This window comes from Manacus candei, unplaced genomic scaffold (genome assembly GCF_025592945.1).
Source record: "Manacus candei isolate 608988 ecotype Guabito, Panama unplaced genomic scaffold, ASM2559294v1 h1tg000049l, whole genome shotgun sequence".
NCBI classification, from domain to species: Eukaryota; Metazoa; Chordata; class Aves; order Passeriformes; family Pipridae; genus Manacus; species Manacus candei.
Window position 1 is genome coordinate 3,640,399 of NW_026138097.1, and position 25,225 is coordinate 3,665,623.

A 25,225-nucleotide genomic window follows, 5' to 3' on the forward strand; every position below is an offset into this window, starting at 1 on the left:
CCTGAGGTGCAGGTTGATGGAGAACTTCGGTCTTCTTTAAGCTGACTTCCAGACCAAAGAGCTCAGCAGCATCTGCAAAGCAGGATGTTAAATGCTGCAGAGCTGTTTCTGTGTGGGCGACAAGGGTGGCATCATCAGCATAAAGCAGCTCCTGGACAAGATGGTTTAAGGTCTTAGTGTGGTCCTTCAGTCGCCTTAGGTTGAATAGGCTTCCATCAGTATGATATGGAATGTAGATACTGTCCTGATCCTTGAGGTCTGCTGTGGCCCTTTGGAGCATCATGCTCAAAAAGACTGTGAATAGGGTAGGAGCGAGAACGCAGCCTTGTTTCACACCACTCTTTATTAGAAAGGGCTCGGAAAGTGTGTTGCCATATCTGACTTGGCCGTGCTGATCCTTGTGGAGTGAGATGATCATTTTGAGGAACTTGGGGGGACAACCTAAAAGTTCCAAAATCTGCCACAGACCTCTTCTGCTCACAGTATCGAAAGCCTTAGTGAGGTCGACAAAGGTTGCATAAAGACCTTTGTTCTGTTCCCTACACTTCTCTTGCACTTGTACCTGCAAACATCGACATAATAAAAAAAAAAACCAAACCAACCAACCAAACAAACAAAAACAAACAAACAACAAAAAAACCTGGGTAGAGAACAGTTTCCCTAAAGGCTAACATTAAAAAAAAAATAAAAAATCTGCAGCATGCACTCATCAGCCTCTATCCAATGTTTTCTGAAGGTGTAATTTTCTTTTTTGCTAATCAAAGGACAAAAATAAAGGCATGCTGCTACTTTTATCAGCTGCAAAAGTGGACAATGACAACAAAGGCTGATCTTCAGTGAAACAAGCTTCCTAGAGTTTAAGCAGAGAAACTCCTGATATTCTTGTTGGGAAATACAAAAGTCTTAGTCTGGTTCTCTTTGCAGTTTGTTTCTCTCCCTCGCTCTGATAAGCAGCTTGACTTCTGGACACAAATCTCTCCCATCTTCACTATGGTACAAAAATATTTGCCATAAGAAAAAGGATGATAAATTGGTCATTATCATTAACATTAATAGGTTTTCAAAATAAAGTTCATAAAGTGATATTCAGGTTTTTTTATTTATCAGTTTAAACTCTGAACAAGTTTTCATAAACTGAAGCAACATGAGGGACACGTTCTTTCTTTTGAGGAATTTTTTTCTGTTAGATTCCTTAATTTCATGTAAAAAGGCCATATTGCCAAAATCTTTTGTGAAAATTTTTTATAATGAAAACGTGTGTCCACTGTTGTTGCATCTACAGTGATCCTACAGCAGCAAACCAGTAACTACAAACAAGTCGAGCCATCAGAGCAGGATTTCTAGGCTCTGTTCTTGACAGAACTAAAATCATAATTTTATTTCACAAAGGACAGAGTTTTTTAATTTATGAGAACTGATGGCTGCTTGATGCAGATGACAGAATCATAGAATCACAGAATCACTAAGTTTGAAAAGGACCTTTAAGATCGTAAAATCCAATCATATAATAGCACAATCTGGAATTCAGCAAGAATTTACTTCTGAAAATAAATGTTCAAAGTACTATCACAGGGAAAAATTTGTTAAGACTATTAATCAGGTAAAGAAACAAATGGAAAAAGAATCTACTCTACAACTTTGAAAGTCTTATCTCAGTGGATAGCTAGAAAACAAAGGAGGTTTCAATTTAACAAGGGGTATGTTAGAGAAAGAGACTGTCGATATGTGCAGCAGACTGAGAAATGAGCATTTTATAATGTTAGAAGGCAAGATTTATAAAGAGTAGACTACTAATGTCAATGGATTACTAAACCCCTTGCACAAATCAAATATAATGACAAATAGTATATGACTAAATAAGGTTGCCTTTGCCTACTGATAAGTGCCTCTTTTATAAGGTGGAATTGTATTAGTGATGGTTTAATTCAACATTAATTTTATGGTGGTTTGACACAAAGGGCATCAGAACATTCTTGGCTCTCCTTGTCCTTCTGAGCAAAGGAGTACAAAAGGAGAGAACCAGAAAAACTAGCATCCAAGCACACACAACCCTATGTAGAGAGACCCTGTGAGAGGCACAACTCCTCTTCCCTGTAAGGAGTAAGGAACATATCTGAAAGGGATGTGAAAGAGAAGCCTTTACATGCTCTTTCCTTCACATCGACCAGAGAGAGAGAGTTTATCTTCTCTCACAGCACAGCAATAGGTGTAATGTGCCCAGAAGTCTTCAACATGAATTTTAGCTGAGACTGCAGCATTTCAAGTTTGTTGCTGCTTTCCTCCACTGAGCTGCTGGCAGAACAACCCACAGTTGTATTGTGGGTTATTGTTGCACAGGAGTAAATACTACAAGTCTGGTAACCAGGCCAGGCTTGTATAGGGTTTTTCAAGTTCAGATTCCTAGCTGAACTGTCTAAACTTCCAAAGCCAGAAAAATCTGGGATGATGTCCCCCAGAGAATGGCTTGCCTACCAGGAAAAATGAAATAATTTTAAACAGAAATGGTTCTTAGCCAAAGATACGAATCTGCATTTTCCTAGGTTTGGGGATATCTTTGTCTTGTTCTTCGAGAGAAATTTCATGGTTCAAATATTTTGTTTGTTTTCCTTCAATACATTCTCTGTCTTTCTCAATTCCCTCAATTTTAGTATCCATGTTATCTTTCTTTTGCTATTCTATTAAACTACCTATTCTCCAGTTGAGATTAGAACATGTTTCTCTATCTAGTTCACTTGCTTCCTAGATACAAAAATCCACCCAAAAATCCACCTTTTCCCTTGTCCTTTCTTTGCTCCAAGCCCCCTCAACAGTTTTACTTCACTTAGCCCCTCTTATTCTCTCACCAAATGCCAGGCTTGTTGCCTCATCCTTCCCCTAATTTTTCATTCAGTAACTGAAGGAAAGGTAGAGAAAGTGCTGTTAGTGCATTTGTAAAAAGATCTCTTTTCTGAAAGGGTGGCACAGAAAAATATTTGCTACTTGCATGGCTTCAGTGAAAAATAATAGTTGGTTTAATGTATTGGGAGGAAAGGATTGGAGGCATAAATTGAAAAACACAGTATTTTTGCACAGGTCATCAAAGGGACTGACATTACATTTTCATATACACCAATGACACTCATATCACATGATGTTGCCATGTGCACCCATTCTTCACAGCTCAGAAAACTATGGAATAAGTCTCATGATCAGGCACTGTAGCTATCTCTGCAGACACATCAGAGGTAACTTGGTGAATGTATGGAACCATTACCATACACGTAAAGGCTCCCCAGCTTTGAATGGTTAATCTGGGAAAAATAATGCTATTGTACTACATTTTTTCTCTTTAACATAGTTCCAAATGATGAGAGATCACTATGATCTTAGCCCTATAGGAAAGAGTAAGTTTTGCTTTTAAGATGCTGCTTCACATGCACCAAAAGGGACATACCTATTTGAGACTGAGCAACCATAGTAGATTTGCGATCACACAGGGGAGAGAAGGGCAACCCTAGTTCTGCTTCTTTGTCACCCTAGAGAAAAAAAATTGAGATGAAATTAGAAAAGGACAAGACACATTGCACTTCTATATCTTACTTCACAACCGTAAAAGCCTCTCATTTTACTTTCTTTAATTAAACTTTGATTTTATTTGCATTTTTTGTTTGTTTATTTTTAACACAAATTGTGGATAATTTGAGTCTTTCAGATAAGGAATTCATAGGCTATGGCTGGCCAGATGCAGATTATTGATTTTTTCCAAAGACGACACCAACAGTTTTCTACAAGAAAGTAACCTGCTTGGTTGTTGTGGGCCAAGCTGTGGGCATTCTCTACCTGGACTTTTCCAAGGCTTTTGATAGGGTTCCCCACTGCCTCCTCCTAAAGACACTGATGCATTACAGTATAGACAAGTGGTCCATGCAGTGGATGGGGAACTGGCTGATTGGCTGGGGCCTGTCAGAAGGTAGTGGTAAATAGCTCCGTTTCAAACTGGCAACCTGTCATAGGCGAGGTACCCCCTTACAACCATAGCCCCCTCTGGCTAGTAGTAGTTCTCAATCTCATGGTTTAAGGATGGTATTCTCTGATTTAGTATGCCCACTAAAAACCTCCAAAGCATGTGCCACATTTTTCACATCTTGTGCTGTCCTGACTGGTCCAAAGACTACTGTGTGAACAATCTCCTGTTTAATTTGCTCAAAAGCTCCACTCGAAATTGTTCTCCTTCTGGGTCACTTGATACAGAGGTCTCACAATCTGACAGTAATCTGGAATATGCATCTTCCCCACAGTACCTAGGAAAGTTTGTGTTTCCTTTCGGTTGGTTGGTGAGGACATAGCTGCTCTTTTGTTGACCACGTCTGGCAGTTTGAGCCACATTAGAAATCTAAAAATCCAATTTCCAGGCTTCCCCCCACCCCTTTGCAAAATTTATCCTAACACCGGAGAGAAACTTTTAGGTCAGAGGCTTCTATAGGGGAAGGGGAAAATATATACATTTATTTACACAAATAAATATACTGTACAAACTAAAAGCAGCTATATATATATATATTACATTTCTGTCAGTCTTTTTAAGCCCCTCCCTTTAACTTTGGTCCAGGAAGAGCCTTTTCAGGCTGCTGGGTAACGCAGTTTCTCTCGTGGGAGTGTTCTGGGCTCGAACGCTTCTCCCTCACCAAGCTCCGGCTGTTTGTTGCAGTCTTTCTCCTCACGAAGTCCAGGAAGATAGCTTTGAGTCCTTTCTCTTCGGTCTGCTATGTGATCTCTCCCTCTCGATCTCATACCTCGGTTCGTAGGCTGCTGCAGTGTAGTTCAGCTTACCCAGCGTCCTCCGAGTCAGTTTTTGGCTGCCCCCGGTCAGCTTCAGCAGGCAACTCCCGAGCTCTTGGCCTGTCTCCAATTTCATCTGGGATTCTTCTCCCGAACACTGGGTCTACCTCCTCCAGCCCGTCTCTTGGCTCAGCTTCAATGCTGAGCCTCTCCTCCACTTACAGTGGAGGGAAAGAAAAAAGCCCCCCTCCACAGCTTTAACTGCAGAAAAAGAGGGGGAAGAGAGGGCTTGGCTGCAAAGCCTGCCTCTCTTCTTTTACCTCAGGTGCTGCAAATTCCTTCCTTCACAGTACACACTCTAAATGGTGCCTCTTAACTCTGGCCTAGACAGAGTTGGGGGCTGCAGGGCTCCCCCTCCCCCCTGAAGGGGGGGAAAGGAGCCCAGCCACCCCCTGGCCTTCTACACCTACACACAGCAGATACCAACAGCAGAACTGCCAACAGCTTCTGGTGCTGTGCTTGCTCAACAGCAGAGACTCCGGTCCATACTGGTGGTGCATGGGACATTTCCTCTCCAGTTTGCTCGAACTTTCTGAATCTGCCCTCAGTCTTGGACACTCTTTCCACAGCCAAAGCACAGATCAGTAAGGAGGAAAAACAATGATCTTCATATTGTCTGAGTTAGGTAGTCACCTGAAGCACTGTTTGTTCTACTTTCATTGACATAAATGCCAACAATACACAGCAATGGCATGCTCTTTGCAAACTTCTGCCACAGGGATTCTGTACACTGGATGTCGTCTGTATCTATAGGGAACTGCTCATCATTTGAATCCCTACAAATTACCTCCAGCACATCTTTCAGGTACTGGATACCTTGCTTCATGGCATTCCACCTGCTTGGGGGCACTACTAGATCATCCTTGAGAGAATACCTTTCCCTTACACTTGACAGGAGTTGCCTCCAGAGGCTGAGATTTTCTGTCCTCTTCCCAGTCCCCTTGCCAATGCCCCCATTCCAGGACAGGGATCCCAGCTGCTTGGCTTCACTACCATCTAGTTTCATATTTTGGGCTGTAATATCCCAGCATCAAAGCAGCCAGGTCACCAGGGGCTCACCCAACTGGCGGCTCAAATCTTTTTGCATATCTTGCAGCTCACCCAGGGATAGGGATGTAGTGATTATCTCTGGTCCCGCCTCTTCCTTCTGTTCTGAGAGCCCTGCTTCCTCTTCATCCCTCACTGTGTGAACTGATTTTGCCTTGGATTTCTTCTTCTGCTACTGGCACAAGTTGTTTCTCTGGTTCAGCTGCAGTTTGAGTGACCACAGTGCCTGTTGGTCTGCTTTTCTCCTCTTCCCCCTGCGGGTGTGTCAGAGACTGAAATAGTTGATGATTTATGCATTCTAGGAGGCTTTTACAGGCCTTTGACTATTGACACCTCTGATGGGCGATTAGGAGGTGCGAAGTCCTGAAAACAAGAACTGACCTTGGGCTATTGACACCTCTGATGGGCGATTAGGAGGTGCGAAGTCCTGAAAACAAGAACTGACCTTGGGCTATTGACACCTCTGATGGGCGATTAGGAGGTGCGAAGTCCTGAAAACAAGAACTGACCTTTGCCTATTGACACATCTAATGGGCAATCAGGACCCGCCCTCCCTCTGCTAAACTTGAAAAGGGCGGGAACCAGGCGAGACACAGGAGCTCTTGCGCAGGGCCCAGGGAGAGGTCGGAGGCAGGAGGCATGGCCCGTGACACTGACCACGGATATGATAATTCATAACTTCTTGGAGTGTGGGGGCTTCCCTCCTTCACCCCCAGCAGATCAAGGCCACCACTTCAACCGACAGACATGGAAGCTGCAACTATCAAGTTTCATCGCTGGACCCCGTGGGCGGTGACTATGGACATCTATCCACTCTCAGCTTTTCTTTCCCTTACTCTCCCTTGCTCTTATCCTGCCTTTCTCTCCCCTATGCATTTTTCTCCTCCCCAGAAAGGTTATGACAGCACCCAAAAGTGTTAGCTTACCTATTGATTATGACAGCACCCAAAAAATGTTAACTTACCTGTTGATACAAAACTGTTAAAATAAATCTTATATATTTTCATACACCAATTATTTAGTGTCGCTTCGCTTTAATCCACCCCAAAGGAATTTTTGATAAAACCTGGGTTACCCCCCCCCCTCTTTTCCTGGGGCGGGTCGTAACAGGGTGCTGTCTAGTAATGAGCAGTGTTCGACAAAAAGTAGCCAGGGCCCAGCACTTGCATAAGTTCACACCTCTCTGGAGCTGCCACATCAGTACTCTTTCAAATAATCTGCCACTTAATCAGGGTCCTGCAGTTGTTCAGCAGTGAACTTCCAAACCATTGGAGCAGAACAGTCCCTCAAAAGCTGGTCCATTTTCTCCCACATTCTATGCCACTCATGATTATTCACCCTGGGCAGATCTCTCAATAACTTCATGCTGTGGTGGACTGCACTGAGGAAACCTGGCAGACTTAGTAATAAGAATATGCTTTCCTCAACATCCAAAGGGAATTCAAAATTCTCAAAAGCTGTTGTAACAGGTCTGAAGGAGGAATATGGGGTGAAAAGCTGGGAAAAATCATCCTCCCCTGTTCCCCCCACAGATGAGGTATGATTATTAATGGACTCCCAAAGGTATCGCCTGGGGTAAGGGCAGGAGAGCAACACTGAATACACATCCCTAAGGACCCTCACTGTCCTTGATATTATCCTATTATAAGCTGATATCACACAGTACAGCAACAACCAGTGAACAGACCAAGCAACATTGTGACCAGTGGCTCCACACCTAATACAACAAATGCTTTGATTGAATTTCTTCCAACCCATTGTGGTCAGATCTGTTTTTATCTCAAAACTTCGAGCCTCACATTGGGTGCCAAACTAGGCTGTTGTGCTTTAGGAATTGTATTCTCCAATTTAGTGTTCCCACCAAAAACCTCCAAATCATGTGCCACTCCCTCTCTCCTCCCGTTCCTTCCTGCAGCAGGCTGGAGAGGAGAACTGGAGGCACAGAAGGTCAAGACTGTAGGTTGAGATAAAAACAGCAGCAAGATAAGAAAATGAACAGTAACAGCAATAATATTAATAACAAAAGTGTAAAAGAGACAGGCGAATGATTCACATGCAAATGCTCACTGCAGAGCCCAACCCAACCCTCACCACGCTATCCTGACCTGGAAGAAAGCCCTTATAGCCCTTACCCCCATCCCTGGAAAATGACATGAGATGGTATAGAATAACCTCGGTGTCCTAGCCATGTCCCCTCCTGGCTACTGCAAAAATTACCCATTACAACTTGAGAGAAGCATTCTTCTGCTGTGAGGTAGGGATGTACCTATTGATCTAGTACTAAATAACTTCAATGAACACAAGTTCATGCTTCGTGACAAGCTTAATGCATCTGAATTTGGAACTAGAATACAAGTTTTATACATAGCTTCATCTAAGTGTGGAGGCATTCATCATTCAAAGCTAAAGTAAGATTTGTTAGTTGAAATGAAATTATTCTTATAAAAATATAAAATAATAATTTTGCCTTTTTTATATGTGTAAAACAGATCAAAACTTGGACTTTTTGTGGTCTCGCACCTAGCTAATCTTAATTCCATCACACGTCTTTAGGGGACTCAGCAGTTGTGTATTTTAACACATTTAGTACAATTTTGAGCTAGAAAAGTATAAATATGCACATTTTTTCCCCTTAAATGCATGTTAAAACCATCCTACTTGCATGAGTCTCCAGTGTGGCAACACAGAGATAGATGCAGGATGATCTACCTCTGAAGTCATTCATGGTTTGAAAAACAAATAGAGATTCATTTCAAAGCAAATTCTTGCAATGCCCTCTTTAAAAATGGATTCCTGCAGTGTCTTTAAAAACAAACGTAATGTTAAAAAATTGTCAGAACTTTTTAAAAATTGTCATATATTTTTCCCTTTTGCATTCAGATTTACTATATAACATGAAGTTATAGAACTCTGGAGGGAAAATAAGCACTCAATTTTCTGCTTAGGTTACTAATTCATATTAGTGAAAAGTATCCTAAGCACTCCTTAAGAGCTCTCTTTTTACTTCTTTTTTTTTTTTAAGGCAGGTATTTAAATGCTTTTTTTAATCACTTGAGGACCTTTTAACAATCACACAGAGCTCAATGATTTGTTTAGATTTGTGGGTCTGTCAACAGATGGTCCACTATGAGCTATAATCTTGATCAGTTCACTTCACTTAAAGTAAGGGAAAAATAAGCCTTTTTCATATCCACCCCAACAATGAAAGTACAGTTCTTTAAGTACAGTTAGCCAAATCTGTTTTTATGGTTCTATAACTGAGTGACACATATTCTATATTTTCCTAATCTAAAAGATATATTAGCTTCCCAAATCAGAATTTCTTCTAGGTAGAAAATGTTTACATCTATAGACAGTGTATCAGAAAATTAACTTTCTAAAAGGCATAATGGCCAGTGTTACTGGTGCCAGAGGAGAAAGCTTCATACTATTTAGGAGGTTCTTACATATATCAGAGAAAAGGAAAATATCTGTGTTCATATTTTCCTACTTCTTTGCCCAACCCTACATACTCCCTCTCAGCTGCAGAAATATGAAGGAATGGCCCTGGCTTTACCTGTCTGAAGAACTCCTCTAGCAAAGACATTGTCCAGCGATGGTGAAGATCCCAAGCCTTGGCTGGATGACTGATATCTGCTGTATGTAACAACAGTGATAAGGCTTTCGGCTTGTCAATTCTGAAAACCCAAAAGATGAAACAAATTAATTGTCTACTCCTGCAGGGGCCAATGACAAAAATATTACCTTCAGGGAAATAAGGTAATTAGAATCCTTGGCCAGCATATTAATAAAGTGATTTCTCTGCTCATAAAGTCAGACAACTCTGAACGACTGTCTTATTTCTCCAACATACACCATTCCTGTTTTAAAAGAGACATTAAAAAATACAAAAAGAAACGTTGCTCAGCCTTGTTGAACAACTTTCCAAGCTTGTTTGTCTGCACTAACAGGCTTGAAGAACTGCTGTGTTTCCCATTTCATCTGGGCTGCATTTTACGCATCTCGGAAGAGAAGCTAGTCCCTACCATCATACTGCAATGAACAATCAGGATCTCATCTCAGGGGCTCTGATGAGTCTACACAGTAACTGATAAATGTTTCACTGATAGAAAACTAGTGTGAGATCAGAAACGAACCCTGGCATCTGTTTTCACAGAAAAAAGGTTGGTGATTTCTTACAACCATAACCTAAGAGGCTAGCCCAAAAGCTTTCTCAGGATGGGTGATCTCATTTTTTAATTCCACTTTTTGGCTATCTGAAATAGTTGAAAGAGTTGTAGCTTCTGAGAAGACCAAGTGGTTAGTCGCACTCTGGTCTGCTACAGGTATAAAATTCTTATACAGGTATAATTCTGGGACGCTTTGGACAGACCTTTGTCCAGGGTGAAAAATTGACCGTCACTCAGCACTTTCTGCTGTACAGAAAGAATTTTAAGGGGAAGAGCTGTAAACAAAATATCACAGCTCCCAGTGACATACTGGGAAGAAGAAAAGGCCTTTCCCATACTGCTCCATCTATTATTTTCCAGTTGTTCCCTCAGTGGATCTCAAGTTGTTTTCATCCGTCCTCTGGTTATGAAGCAGGCCCCTTGCAGAGTTGGCAGCTGATAGCATCGGCAGAAGGGCAAAAGCGTAAGTTATGTTCTGCAGATCTTATAACCTTGTGTCATACTTAATCTGTAGAGATGACTCAACTGAATCATGTCCTTGGTGTTACCCACCAGGAAAATGCGCAGTGAGGCTTTTCCCAACAATGGTGAACATTTCCAAGCTTTGGTCCACCAGCACAGAGTAGAGATGTGTGCCAATGCCTTCCTAAGTGAATTCATTATAAATTCAACAGCAGAAAGAAAATTGATGGGGACATCAGAGAAAGTGAGAGCCTCTGGAGAACTGCTTCTGAAGTTAAACACAATGGCAAAGCTCCCACTGAAAATGCAGACCCACACTGCACTGTGTTTTAAAGTGACTCACCCTTCTGGCTGCTGCAAAGCATTCTTCATAGCTTTGATTTGCTGGAAGTGACAGGACATATCAGTGGCCAACACCATCTCAATCACTAGAGCTCTGAATTCTCTTTTGAATGGCATCACAATGAGAGCAGCAAGGAAAGAGAAGCACAAAACCCAGCATCAGACAAACTCCAGTTTCTTTCGTTGTCTATTTGCAAATTTTTGACAGCAATGTCTTTGTATGTAACTCTTTCTATTATCCCTCTTTCAGGGATGGGAAAGAGGATGAAGGATTTTCTATACAAACATAGAAGTGGGAGGGTTGCAAATTAAGCCAGGTGGTTGATCCTTGGTAGAGAAATCCTAGATGTTTTTTGAAGAGCATATTGGTATTAGTACTGCTTTCTCAATTAAGCACAAACTTCTTAAATTGATTTCTTTTATAGGGCATTCTTAGATGGAAGCCTCAGAATCAGGTGAACTTGACTAAAACTAGTAGATACCTATGCTGAAAGTTTAATCACACTATTAAAGAAAAACTACTATGATGCATATATGAACTAAAGACCTTTGAGAACCTGCACTACTTTCCTGATATTATAAATTCAAACTATTCCTGTATTAAGTTTTGTTAAGAAAACTTGCTGTCCTAGTTTTGGCTGGAATAGGGTCAATTTTCTTCTTAGTAGCTGGTACAGTGCTTTGTTTTGATTTAATATGTGAATAATGTTGGTAACACACTGATGGTTTCATTTTTGCTAAATAGTGCTTATTCCAAATCATGGACTTCTGAGTTTCCCATGCTCTGACAGTGAGCAGGTGCACAAGAAGCTGGGAGGGAGCACAGCCAGGACAGTTGAACCAAACACGCCAAACGGATACTCCTTACCATAGAATGACATGCCCAGTATACAAACTGGAGTCACTGACCACTGCTTGGTGACAGGCTTGGCATCAGTCAGCAGATGGTGAGCAATGTTATTGTGCATCACTCGTTTCTCCTGGGTTATTTCTCTCTCATTTTATTACTATTATTATTAGCAGCAGCAGCATTAATATTATTATCAATTAACCACAACACTTGTTTAGACTCCAGATGAAATTCTTTTGAAGATGATATGGATGTCCTAAACATTTTTAAATATCAGAACCTTCTGATCTAGACACAATACAAATTTATTTTCTCTTTCTCTCAGTTCAGCTCTCCACAGGTTTAAAGAGGAAGAACAGTCCAAGGTTGGCATATCAGATCAGGTTTTGTAAGATTCAGAAATGAGTCACCATTCATTTAAAATAAAAGCTACCATTCTCCTTTTCATAAATATTTCATGAAGGATGTAGTCTACTTTGATCACATCTCTTTTGCCTCTAGTGGCTGTGCTCAAGTTCTAGCCCCAGGTCACCAATGTGTAGAGACCCAAGACTTCTGTGCTTACCCCATCTCATGGATAGCACATAATGCAGCCTCCTCATCTCCAGGAGTTCTGCACACTGATGGCATCAGCTGGCCTCACTCTTCCCCCAGTATAACCACCTCCTCTTCCCAACCTCTAAGTACAATCAGTTGCATAGTCAACACTGTTGTTGACTATAAAAATATGACTTACAGTTATATAAGATATAGATATCTTTTATGTCTTATAGTTACATATACTTACATTAAACATGTATGTTGACTAACAATATGGTGGCTGAAAAGCAACTAATTTTAAATTATTTTTAATTTTTTTTTTTTCCAGTCCTGGTCAGTTCCTAGCAGCACAGACCTCACTGTCAATACAAACAAGGAGAACCCAAATGCATAGAAACACATTTTTACAAGAAAAGGGCGTGATTATTCTGTGGGAACAATTAGCACTGGGAGACAGCAGACTTTTCACTACATCCTCTGGACTGCAACTGCATCATATTGGTCTGCATGGGCTACTTTGTGCATAGCTTATTGCAGAAGGAATACAAAAGCAAAGGACTCAGTCCAGGAAAATGAGGTACTGACTGCAGTTCAAGCATGTACATATGCTTACAAGCACATTCTAGTTCCCCTTTCATAGATGCAAATCTGGAATATGCACATTCTCTGAACTCTGCACATACTTCAGAACATTATTTCCTCTGAAACAGAGATGACAAATACTTCAGAGATAGTAAGGATTTTACTACTGAAGAGTTCTTATTTGTTACTTCAAATAACAGGCATCATAACAGCAGGTGACTTCGAAAAGTGTGGATATAGGGAATGCATGAGAGAAAATCTCAAAAGACATAACACTAGAGGATGATAAACTTGTTCATTTTTTGCTAAGTTGAGATAATGCTGAAATTCATTACCGAGAGAATCACAGATATATGTTTATCCATTTCTTGGTTTCACATCTGAGTCAGATTAGAGCCTGGTACACACAGCTGCTACTTTTTGCTCTGACCATTTCTAGCACTTTGTTTCTGCAATTGTCTTCAAAGTCCACACAACACATTATGGTGCTGCAGTCTGCATGCTGTCTAGCAGCCCTGGCTAAATAGATCCCAGATATTGTTTACAAGTGGTGTTTCCACTGAAGCATCTCTGGACTATATTTAATGATTCTAATAATGCACAAAAGCCTGTTAATGTTGTACATGACATTCCTTCAGAGGAATCAGTCTTTCATCTGGACTAACACCTTTCTATTAGAGAAGCACAGTATATAAAAGCAGAGGAAAAGTAAGTCAACTGAAACAGTTTCCACTTCTTTTATTTTTAGAAAATATATTTGACAGTCTCAAAGTAGAATGAGGTAAGAGAAGAGACTGCACCACTTTCAAATGTCTATACATTGCCGTGAAATTGTGCAAAACTATAGTGCTGGATACTTGGGCTTCATAAATATCAACATATTGTGAAAGGGCACACAGATTCAGCTCTCACTTCATTTCACTTACCAGTGAGATTATAAAGTCGGAGATTCCCCTGGTATTTCTCCAATATCTTGTTCTCTTTCATTCCCTAGTTTTCAAACCCAGTTTTGTAGTCAGGAAGAAGTTTATGAAGATCAAAGTTTAATTCACTCAAATACTAACTGTCCCAAGTAATTTCTTAAATAACTTGACTCCAGAAAAGTTGTCCAAGTCTTTAAAAAATAGGTAACTTAAAACTGTACCCAAGAAAAGAAGAAATCCTGCAAGCTGATGAGAAAGGAAGGAGCATTATACCCCTATAATCTACCCACTGTCCTTCTTCCATTATTTGAGGAGGAAAAAGGGATCCATTTCCTCACCATTAATTCAATGTACATATTGCACCTGTCCTTACTGACTACACCCTGCAGCGCATTTTCATTAACTAACGGTCCTAAAAACAACAGTGACCAGTTTAGGATCTCATGGGAGGTTTTGAGTAGGCAGTTGTATTAGCTGCAAAATCTGACCTAAATCCTTTTTATTTCAGGCACAATCAGGAGCAACTGACACAACTTCCATCAGAATCGGGCAGGCTGAATCAGCTCTTGAGACAGATAAGGCCTGACTCCTTCCAAATCTGCCTCTGATAAACAGCAGTGTTTACTGCTCTAATTTAAGTGTGACTGCAATTCACAGGTGCAGTCTACATGCAACACAGGAGACTCAGGACATTTACAGGAGGCACTGGAGCATGTGACTCCTCAAGGAAGAGCATCCAGGTCTGGCTTCAGAATTGCAAGGCAACAGCTGCGTGGCAATCAAGAAACTGCAGAAAGGCAGATCATATGCACAAAAGGTTGCTCCCAAGCGTGAGCAAACTAAACAGTTGTTGAAACTGGCCTAAAAGACACAGCAAGAGCTGCACTATGCCCTGTTAGCTTGCACCTCTCTGTCCTATACTCTATCACACAGTACAAACTGGTGGCAGCATTTCTTCAGGTTTCTTATCTAGCTGAGATAATTCAAAGTATAATTCATTACACTTTCTATCTGAGAAAACAAGAGCCATGATCTGGAGATGCTGATCTCTGCCAACTCTTTAGAGCAAACCAGCTCAGCTGGTTTATATAGAAACCTACAGACAGCTGAAGTGTGATAACAATGACAGGAATTGATAAAAGGCTTAAACAAAAATACTTAGTGCACCATACAACATCTTCTGAACTGAACTATTTTGATAATTTTGTCCGGTTGAAGCCTCAGCACTTTATTATTACAGAAATTATTAGGAAAACACTGCATTAAAGGAAATATCATCATTGGCTGGTTCTCACTAAAGGTATAACACTCAGAATATTCACATGTCCATCCTGAATGCAAAGGAACAAAAATTTACAAGGAAAGGGCATGATTATGCAACCGTGCACACACTTATACTTACAAAAGAAGAGTATGACCAAAGTTGTCTTCAGTCAAAAAAAATTCATGGTTTCTCACCACAATCTTGAAATTAATAACAGTGATTAACAAAGAGGGCTCAGAATTATTTGAGGGACAAAATGCCAAGCAGCTTTACTGGCAAAGTTAGTATCGAATTAAAGGTTACTTCCCAAAGTTGTCCTCCCATACAAAGCTAAGCAACCAGAGATTTTCCAGACACCTTTTTATTCCTGTACTTGCAGTAAAGAGCTCTGTTTTAATAAACTGCATCAAAGTTATTAACAATTAAATACAGTGTCAGAAAAGATATCTATAGCGGTATCTTGGAAGGCATTTGTTCACTTTGCAGTTTATTTTCTTAGCTCACTGTGATCTGATTTTGTTAGAGTTTCTTCATTAACTTGTTGATAACTTGCACAAATGGGATTCATGAAATGAGGCAACTCAAGTGATTTTCAAATACTTAATAAGCACCAGAGGTTTTTTTAAAATGGAGGGGAAAAAAAAGTAGTTTAAGTACCAGTAAGACTTCAACTCTTTTTCTTGATGGCAACACAAAAGTTTTCTTCCATTCTCATCCGCTTTCCTTACAGAACCTGTGGCCATTTATTTTTCCAACAGTGAAATGTATCTCCAATTTTCTGCGTATCTTTCCTAAAAATACACTCCCTAACTAGATGACTGAATTCCATAAAGGTTATAAAATCCACATAGACATCTGGGATTGCAAAATCCACTGATCATCAGATTTTCTCTTACTAGTAATGTGAAAAAAGGTGTCAGAGTTCAGCTCAGAAAGGCACTTAAGAATTTACTTTCCAAAAAACATTACTAGGGCCTTTTGCTGAGAGAGATTTATCAGGTCTGTCTGTAAAAGTGAAGTTTAATTTGGACATATTTTATTAGTTTTCCAAAGCATTCTTCAGTACTGAGTGTCCTACTTTTGAGTGCCAAAATGGAAAACTCTAGGCTTTTTTGGGTTTTTTTCCCAACACCTCAGATTCTGCTGAGTCAGTTGATGTTTACAAGTGCTTCCCAAATGTTTGCCTATGGGAATTGTATGGAATACTGGCAGTCAAAAGTAAAAGCATGCAAAAATCACAATGTTTTTTAATTAGAGCCCTTCCAGACAATGGTTTTTATTCTGCAGCTTGATCAGCAGCTATAAAATAAAAAAGCCCTACTTGAGAGAGAACAAATAAGCAATCCAAATCACTCAATATTTTTGCTCAGTCACTTACAGTATTTCTTAAAGAGATAGGTTAATACTTGAAACTTTGGGTCTAAGCACATTGCATCAACAGGACACACATGTTGGCACTATAGAATCAATGAGAAATATCTGAAGCTGGCTTTGATTCAATCAATAACAGTTTAAAGCCTGAAAACAGACCATTTCCCTAAAGGTAGTATCTATGCAATGAAGCATACTCAATTAGCTGTTCCACTGTAAACAGTGGCTATTCCCTGCAGACAGTGGCTCTAAGGCTGATGTTTCTAGTTAGTTAGTTTCCTTATGTTTCCCCACCAACATAAAAGGTTGCTGATATTTGACTAGGCATTGCCAGCTGTAGCTAAAAGAGATTTTTAACATCTTGGTGCAGATATTTTTTTTTTTCTGTTCCTCTTTACTGCCACTATGAGACTATTCTCCATATTGGGGGATAGAATTTTCAGGCCACTACTTCACAACACTCACAATTGACTGAAATTAGCCATCTAAGTTCCTGAGTTATTCTTGGTGTTTAGCTATAGGATCACATCACTGTCCACAAGTTAAAATAAACAGGAAATTCAGGCTAAACAGATTAGCAAGCAGAGCCTTCACTGACCATTTTACTAGAAGCCAGGCCCCAAAGAAGGGCTCATTTCCCCACATTTATACTAATATAAGATTAAATGATTACTCAACACTGTGTCACATTTAAGCATATACAGAAGGCACTGTGTGTTACATAGGGTCCCCCTCCTTGAAAAAGACTACCAAGCAGGATTCCTTCTGTCTAGCACAATGGGCTATTTTTCAAGTACCACACCTTGAAGTTCAAAAGATCCCATAAAAACAAAAAACTGTTATCAGTTTGAATTGTCTGGTATTAGAAAGGAAATCATGGGCTGATTTTGGCACATAAATCATATATTTCTTGAGGTTTATTTTAAATTACAGCTTCTTACATCACCTTGACACTGATGCCTTAAGCCCCCAATGGTTTTTTTTTTTTTTTTTTTTTTTTTTATTTTTCTAATAGTTGTAAGACTTGTAAATTTTATAGGTAGGTTTTAAAAGCAGAAACCCCTCTGTCCCTTGTTCCTTTCCCTTGTTTATACATTCCCTAACCCTCTTACCCCATTCTATGCCTTCTATATCAACCTACCCCTGAATCCAGTAGCAGTGTTTAGTCTTTTGTCAAGGTAAAGGCCTAGACTGTTTGGAGAACAGCGTATCAGGGCCTAAACCACAGAGTACAGTCAAACTAGGTAACAATATACCCTTTGTACTCTGATGAAGCTGAAGATGATGAAGTAGGTGGTCCCAAAAAGACCCCAGACCCAATTCTCAGGGGGAGGGTCCGGGGCGGTCCAGAGGAAGGGCCAAAGGGTGGACACATCTGGGATTGGATGGATAATGCTATAAAATGTAACCTCTCGGGCACGGCCTTGCGCGTGTCTATATCACCTATTGCCTTGGCAAATAAACCCTTTCTTATCTCACCCCTAATTAACTGCTCCGGAGATTTTTTCAGAACCAAAATACACAGGCAACAACACATACAGTAGACTGATCTATACTCCAAGGACTGGATTATTTCATTCTTTAAGTCCCATTTATAATTTCCAGGCAGGAAGTGTCAAAGTAGATAAAGGTTATGTTTAGGCTTTAGGATGAACAAACAGTAGGCTAGCTCTACACTCAAAAATGGATGTGTACAAAGAGTGTCTCTGTGATACTTAGAAATTAGATCTGACTCAATTTCTGTATTATAATGCATCATCAAAAAGTCTAGCTTCAGTATCAGAGGTGAAAACTGAAAGCAGAAATAAGCAAGACAAACACCTTTTAAAGTTCTTTACCTTGTAGCATAGAAATATTAACATATAATATACAATAATGCATATCGCTATTCAAACAAGGTAATAGCAGTCTATGGTGATGCTGCAGTTTTCCTAGGCAGCCACCATGTTAATTTTTACCTCCAATCATCCTTTGAGAGATTAGATAAAATATTCATCTCTTCATCATCTTGCAAAAGACGATACGCCGCACTAACATGGTGATTTTCAAGCACAGACCGGTCATTATATAGAATGGCTGAGTCTGACCTAGCATTTAAAAGAAAACATAGGAAATGTTGTTTCTTTCCTGTCTACAGTCTCACATTCAGAAGTTTTCCTTTGATCAGCTGCAACAATTAAGTTTACAGAACAGATACACACATTTTAAGAACATTTGTAATACTTTGTTAATTGCTGTTATTCAGTAAAAGAAATGTAAAGATCAAAACTCGCTGCAAAATCTATTTCACCAGCTGACATTCAACAGTTGCTTTGTTACATACTTGAAATCAAGTGCTGAAAGCTGTGAGAGATACGTAAATTGGAATTTGAACCATGAGGCTTTTTTCCAGTTCTTCTATATGTTGCTCTGATATTAAAGCCTGACTGTACCCAAGCAAGCAATTGCAAGATGTGACCCAATATTGTGTCCAGAACAGAAAACTGGCTGAAGGCAAGACATAACTGAATTGCATTCTGACATCCGTGTGCTAGACTATGTTGTCTGGAAAGGCAATTGCCAGTGGGACAGAGTGAGACCAAAGGTACTTCATGCCTTACTTTAAGCCCCAGGGCAGAGATCTGTGATAGATGAATAGTTAAACTGGCCTGAAGACAAGTTAATGGCAACAGAGGATGAGTATGATTTGTTACAGTCCCCACTCAGACCTGGTTCTCAGAGAACAGTGTATATTTTTCTCCTCTGACACCTTACACCCTCTGATGTTCACTGTTACAGAAATTAAATTACAACTGTCCTTCCTTTAATCCCTTTATAAGTATTGGGAAATACAGCAGATCTCTAATTCTTGCATGGATGAAGCTGTAACCAGTGGAGTGCAGTCTGGCCTAGAATAGAGACAGAAACTTTTTTCTACATTCCTAAACTTTCCTGCACATATGTGTGCTTATCTTAGCAACCACTGTTGATGCACAGCGTGATTCAGCTAATACACTAAAGACATATAATTTAGGGTAAGATAAAACGCACCTTAGAAGTGCCCAAGTGTACAGGGTCATTTGAGGACATCTAGACTTTTTGTCATTGCTACCAGTACACTCCTATTGTCAAAATAATACACAGATATTAGATGTCCAGTTATCACTGCAACTAGAGATTTCATAATCTTTGCACACTTCTGACTTTTGCTGCCAACTTTATCTTCTTTCTTCCACCAACCCAAAAGCCTTATAAAATACACCGGTCCACTCTAGTTTGTGATCAATTAATTACTGTCTAGCAATTTACAAAGCTTTTAAAAAATATTTCCCTGATCAGGTAATGGTCAACATAAGCCATTGCTGCAGGTGTGGTTTTCCACTCAAGTGAAAATAGTTTGTGTAGTGTTCACTGACAAATACAACAAATGTTGTTGAATGCCTGATTTATGCAGTTAATGTTTGATTCTTCAAATTCAACAAGGAGAAAAAAATTGTCAAATTACAGTATCTCCTTCAAAACTATAATACATTAAAATACATTACTCTGTACAGCAATTTGTCTTTGGCACCCTTACACAAAAATATTTTGGGACTTTTCTTTTTCCTGATCATTTATGTGAAACAATACTCAGAAAGCTAAAATACATACATTCCATTGTAAATGGCTGAGCAAGAGAAAATTGAATGCAACCTAAGGAAGTGAACTTTCCTCCTGTATCACTTGAAAACAGAAGTTCCGGCACTTTTCTAGGTGTGCTGTTATTCACCACAGGTTTCCTCCTCCATGTCTCAACCCTTCATCATGATTTACAGTGGCCTCACCGTGTCTGGATGTGAAAGTTGTTAGTGGTTCCAGTGTGTTCATAGTCATGTATGGCAGCTGCAAAGATCATAGCGAAGATCTCCAGCTCTGTCAGCCAGTGCTGAAAAGAGATTACAGAGGAATCAGGTAAGTTGTCATTTTCTCAGGCATTAAGGTTTTTGGTTTTTAAGGCAAGTTATCTCCTGTTGACAGTCAATGTTGCACATCATTGCCTTTCCCCTGCAGCCTGTCAGTTGTTTTAAAGCAAACTTCTCCGACTAATACACAAAAGCCAAACCAGCGTGTTTCATGGATCTCCACCTAAATAAACCGAACTTCAGCAAAATGGTTTCAGGAGCTAATAAAGTTTAAGGCAGAGCAAGGGGAAACAAAGGCCCTTCTGAACAAGCAATGTCTGCAGAACACAGACAAGGAAACCTCAAGAAAATCAAGGTTCTTCAAAGGGAACTTGATGATACATGTGCAGGTAAACACATACCACCAGGGTATGTATTTTCAGTTCAGCTGACCTGTGTAGCAGAGCCTCAGATACAGAACGCCACTAAATTGCAGTAACTAAATGTCTGTGCCAAACACCGAATCATGAGGAGAACAAGGAAGATAACATCAAAAGATGTACGTCTTGTTATTTATTTATCATTTTTAGAAACTTTTGAGAAAGCCCTAAAGTTTGTAGTTTTTTTTCTAATTTCCTAGTCAAAGCATTATTCTTCAATGCTTAAGTCACTTTTCCCTTAGATTTATAAATAACAGCTAGGTTCAATAATTTTTTTCTTGGTCAATCAATCATTTTACTGTCTGGTTGTCTAGACACACAAGGAGTAACACATAGGGAGTGTTGTTAACATCAAGCACCCCAGAGGCAAAGGTTTTAGATACTGTAAATACAGTAAATATTTGTATGAAATGCTTAGATTGCATTTAGGGAAATTTTTTACCACAGTGATTGCCAAATAGATCTGTAACTACCCACTGTCAATCTGAAAGTGTTTTGACTGACATTCATGTATGAGCTGCCTTTTAATTCAATGTACATATTGCACCTGTCCTTACTGACTACACCCTGCAGCGCATTTTCATTAACTAACGGTCCTAAAAACAACAGTGACCAGTTTAGGATCTCATGGGAGGTTTTGAGTAGGCAGTTGTATTAGCTGCAAAATCTGACCTAAATCCTTTTTATTTCAGGCACAATCAGGAGCAACTGACACAACTTCCATCAGAATCGGGCAGGCTGAATCAGCTCTTGAGACAGATAAGGCCTGACTCCTTCCAAATCTGCCTCTGATAAACAGCAGTGTTTACTGCTCTAATTTAAGTGTGACTGCAATTCACAGGTGCAGTCTACATGCAACACAGGAGACTCAGGACATTTACAGGAGGCACTGGAGCATGTGACTCCTCAAGGAAGAGCATCCAGGTCTGGCTTCAGAATTGCAAGGCAACAGCTGCGTGGCAATCAAGAAACTGCAGAAAGGCAGATCATATGCACAAAAGGTTGCTCCCAAGTGTGAGCAAACTAAACAGTTGTTGAAACTGGCCTAAAAGACACAGCAAGAGCTGCACTATGCCCTGTTAGCTTGCACCTCTCTGTCCTATACTCTATCACACAGTACAAACTGGTGGCAGCATTTCTTCAGGTGTCTTATAGAACTCTACAGATAAAGGCATCATCAACATACAGTGGGAGACATAAACACCTCCACAAGTGATGGTGACAGAAAATTTTTACAGTAATTTTGTATAGCCCATCTAAGGTAGTCATGGCATGAGAGTGTTGGAATTTGGTTAGGCTGAGTCACACGGAACCATGATTTTCCCTCATCCTTATGCCCCCTGGTAGTCTAGTGGTTAGGATGCGGCGCTCTCACCGCTGCAGCCAGGGTTCGATTCCCGGTCAGGGGACTTCCCCGGGCAGATGGAGCTCGTCAGCCCTGTAAGGCCATCCATCTAAGAGAAGGTCACTCTAAACAAACCTACGTCCTGAGGACCTCGCTGCCACTGTCCAAGCTTGCTCGGCCCCGGCAGATGAACCTTAGGATTAAAGGGTGGGCTCAGTTCAGTGCACACTGTGTCTCACCTAAAAAATCCACTGCACAGTCTCAAAGGGTAATGATCTTTCCCAAATCTTCGTTCACGAAGACTGGCCATGATTTTCAACAGTTCCCAGTTAGACTTTGTAACAACTGGGGAGTGTTCAAGAAGCCCTGGGCTTCAGTAAGAGCCTCAACATCTACTGACCTGGGTTCACCTGTCTGCTCTGAACTACAAAGGCTCCTTGCCTCTGGAACTGTACATGAGTTAGTGGAAGGACCACAGTGAAAGGAAGCACAACAGAACAGAATTACATGTATTCAAGTACCAGCCACAAACACAGTAGCCACTGAATGCCATGTTGTAATAAGAGATAACTGTAAAACATTGAACACCAAACTTCCTTTTCACTGCCACCTTTGCCTTTACGCTTCTGAGAATGCAAGGGCAAGGGAAAATTGGATACTTGGAAAAAGTGAAGCAAATAATATGAGGAACAGATCTGCCCCACAGGATCAGACTGGAAGTAATTTCATTCCTCTTTCTGGCTGCAGCAGTAACCAGGAGAAAGAAGAAGTGTACACTGTGTGGGACAGAAACTTTATGGGCCTCCAGCTAAATCCAAACTGCAATGGTTGATCATCACTCTGGAATCTATCTGTCTTCAATTTCTCTAGTCCATCTTCAAATGTATTTCTGTTGTTTGTCTTGAAAACCACTGTGGGAACATATTGTGTACTACGTATTTTTTTAAGCCCTCTATCCATTCCTGACACTGTTGTCAGATATGAGCTGTTCGTAGGCTTCTATGTAAGCCAGTTCAGATGGTTTTGCTGTAAAGAAGTGGATGGGGATCAGCATTTCCAGATTACAGCTCTTAATGCTCAAATAAGTGGAATGAATTATCCTTTGGATATACTGCCTCCATTGCTTAAGTTAAGAAGACAGCTTAGACAATACAATCCTTCATATTAGGTGAAATGAATTCCAATAAATTTGTGTTGGCAGATTCACACAGGAGATCTGTGGGAGAGTGAAAAACCAGGCTTAGGTTTTTCATTCATCCTCTTTAGATCACTGTTAGAAGAGTTATCGACAACTTCACCTACCTTCAATTTCTAAATAATCCAAAGTCTCTACTTTTGCTAGCCCAGCCATATCAAATGAAGTTTGTCTACAGTGCAAATGGGTTCTACTATGGATAATTGCCGGGGTTTGGAAATTGTTAACTCACTTGTCTACCATTGGTTTCTGTGTTGCCATAGTTATTATATTGTCTCCTTGCATTGGCTAGCCAAATGGCCAATCCCCTCCTTTGCCCAGCAGCCCTTATAAGCTGTGGGAAATTTGAATAAAGCTCTTCTTCGCTGTTGGATTCCCTGCATGGTCTCTGTCTCCTGGCTTAAGTGCCTCCGCCGCCAGTCCCTGCCACGAGGGACGGGCGGCGGGAGGGTGATTCCAGCCCTGAAAACCTTCACAGAGAGGCCGGCAGTGACCCCCCAGAAACCCCTCGAACTGCGACAGATAATCACAATCTCATTATTAAGCAAAAACTGTTGTAATCTAACTATATATTGAGGATGCCAAGTCCTTTACTTACCACTACACCTGTCTTGAAAAGGAGGTAATGGACTGTCTGTGTCACATCTGCAGCGTGCATGAGGTTGTGATAAGGATTTTTGTGTTTGCTGTAGCCAACCTCCAGAGCTTCCACAAAGGACACCAGGGCAGAAATGGGAATCTAAGTAAAGCATCACAGAATTAAAGAAAAAAAACCAAAACAGCTTTAATGACTAGCATTCAGAGAGGAGTATTTTGATAAGAGGTTTCCAATGAGCAGTTTTTACTTGACAAATAAACAAAACACTAAAACATCTGAAACAGGCACTCGAGAGAGAGTGAATTCAGGTTACTACTTCAACCTGGTTTTTCCATCCATAATTACATTATAGGTAAATCATTCCCACACATAAACACACAGAAATAAGTATACTATGAAATGCTGTCTGGAAGACACATGGATTATGAAAAGTAGCAGTGACCACTTTATTGATTGTCCCTGGAGAAATATTTCTAAATAGGCTACAAGCAACTGTCTGTTGCCTTCACAACCCACTGGAATACTCTACTTTACTATTCACATTCAAGATTTTCTAATGAAACACATCATATAGCAAGTCATTTATCAGACCTCTAGGTTTTCACAGCAAAATCCAGCCTGTCCATCCTATGGGATTGCCATGTTTTTCTGACTCCAAGAATAACTGCAGACACCCAAAAAAATGCAATTGAGGGGATTTCTAGAGAGGAGACTATGCAGGTGCTGTCGGCTGTAATGTATGCAACCGGCAACATGGGCAACATGGGTTCTCCAGTTTCACTGTTTCCATAGAGGAGCACTGCTGTTGTCCTCTTGTGTACATATAAGTAGAGGATGCAGTTCTGATCAGACACCTTCTTCAAAGATGTCTCATCAGACATGGGCAGTTTCTGAAGAAGTACAGGACCCAAAGACCTGTAAACTCTTTCCAGCCAAAGTGAGTGCAGACTCATGGGAATTGAAAATGAAAATGTCAAAAGAAGAAGGGACAGCAGAGTATCTGTGCGAGGGGAATGGTCAAGATCTAGATGGCAATGTTTCTGCCATCCAAATTTAAGCCTGTTCAAAGTTGGAGGAAAAGATACATAACATTTGTATCTGCAAATCTCTGTAACAATTACAAAACTATAGAAGAGTTAGGGTTGAAAGGGACTTTTAAAGATCATCTAGTCCACCTACTCCTGCAATGAGCAGAGGGACATCTCCAATTAGATCAGGTTTCTCAGAGTCCAATCTGACCTTGAATGCTTCTAGGGATAGGGCATCTACCATCTCTCTGGGCAACCTGTTCCAGTGTTTCACTACCTTCACCATAAAAAAAATCTTCCTTACATCTAGTCTAAATCTACCCTCTTTTAGTTTAGAATCATTATCCCTTGTCCTTTTGCAACAGGCCCTGATAAAAAGTTATTCCCCATC

At 40.3% G+C, this 25,225-nt stretch overlaps 1 protein-coding gene across 15 annotated transcripts in view; it reads right to left on the reverse strand.

The window, feature by feature from the left end:
* The window catches only part of PDE1C (phosphodiesterase 1C), a 327,224-nt gene that overhangs the window by 50,638 nt on the left and 251,361 nt on the right, over positions 1-25,225 (reverse strand). For 13 of the 15 annotated variants that reach the window (XM_051798713.1, XM_051798712.1, XM_051798714.1 and 10 more), the window contains 6 exons: positions 23,807-23,947; positions 20,172-20,272; positions 18,327-18,455; positions 10,840-10,941; positions 9,422-9,542; positions 3,434-3,515 (listed from right to left, as the gene is read on the reverse strand). In XM_051798713.1, the coding sequence (XP_051654673.1) occupies positions 3,434-3,515; positions 9,422-9,542; positions 10,840-10,941; positions 18,327-18,455; positions 20,172-20,272; positions 23,807-23,947 (676 nt within the window). The remainder of the gene's footprint in view (positions 1-3,433; positions 3,516-9,421; positions 9,543-10,839; positions 10,942-18,326; positions 18,456-20,171; positions 20,273-23,806; positions 23,948-25,225) is intronic. The other 2 variants (XM_051798718.1, XM_051798715.1) reach the window with 2 other exon arrangements.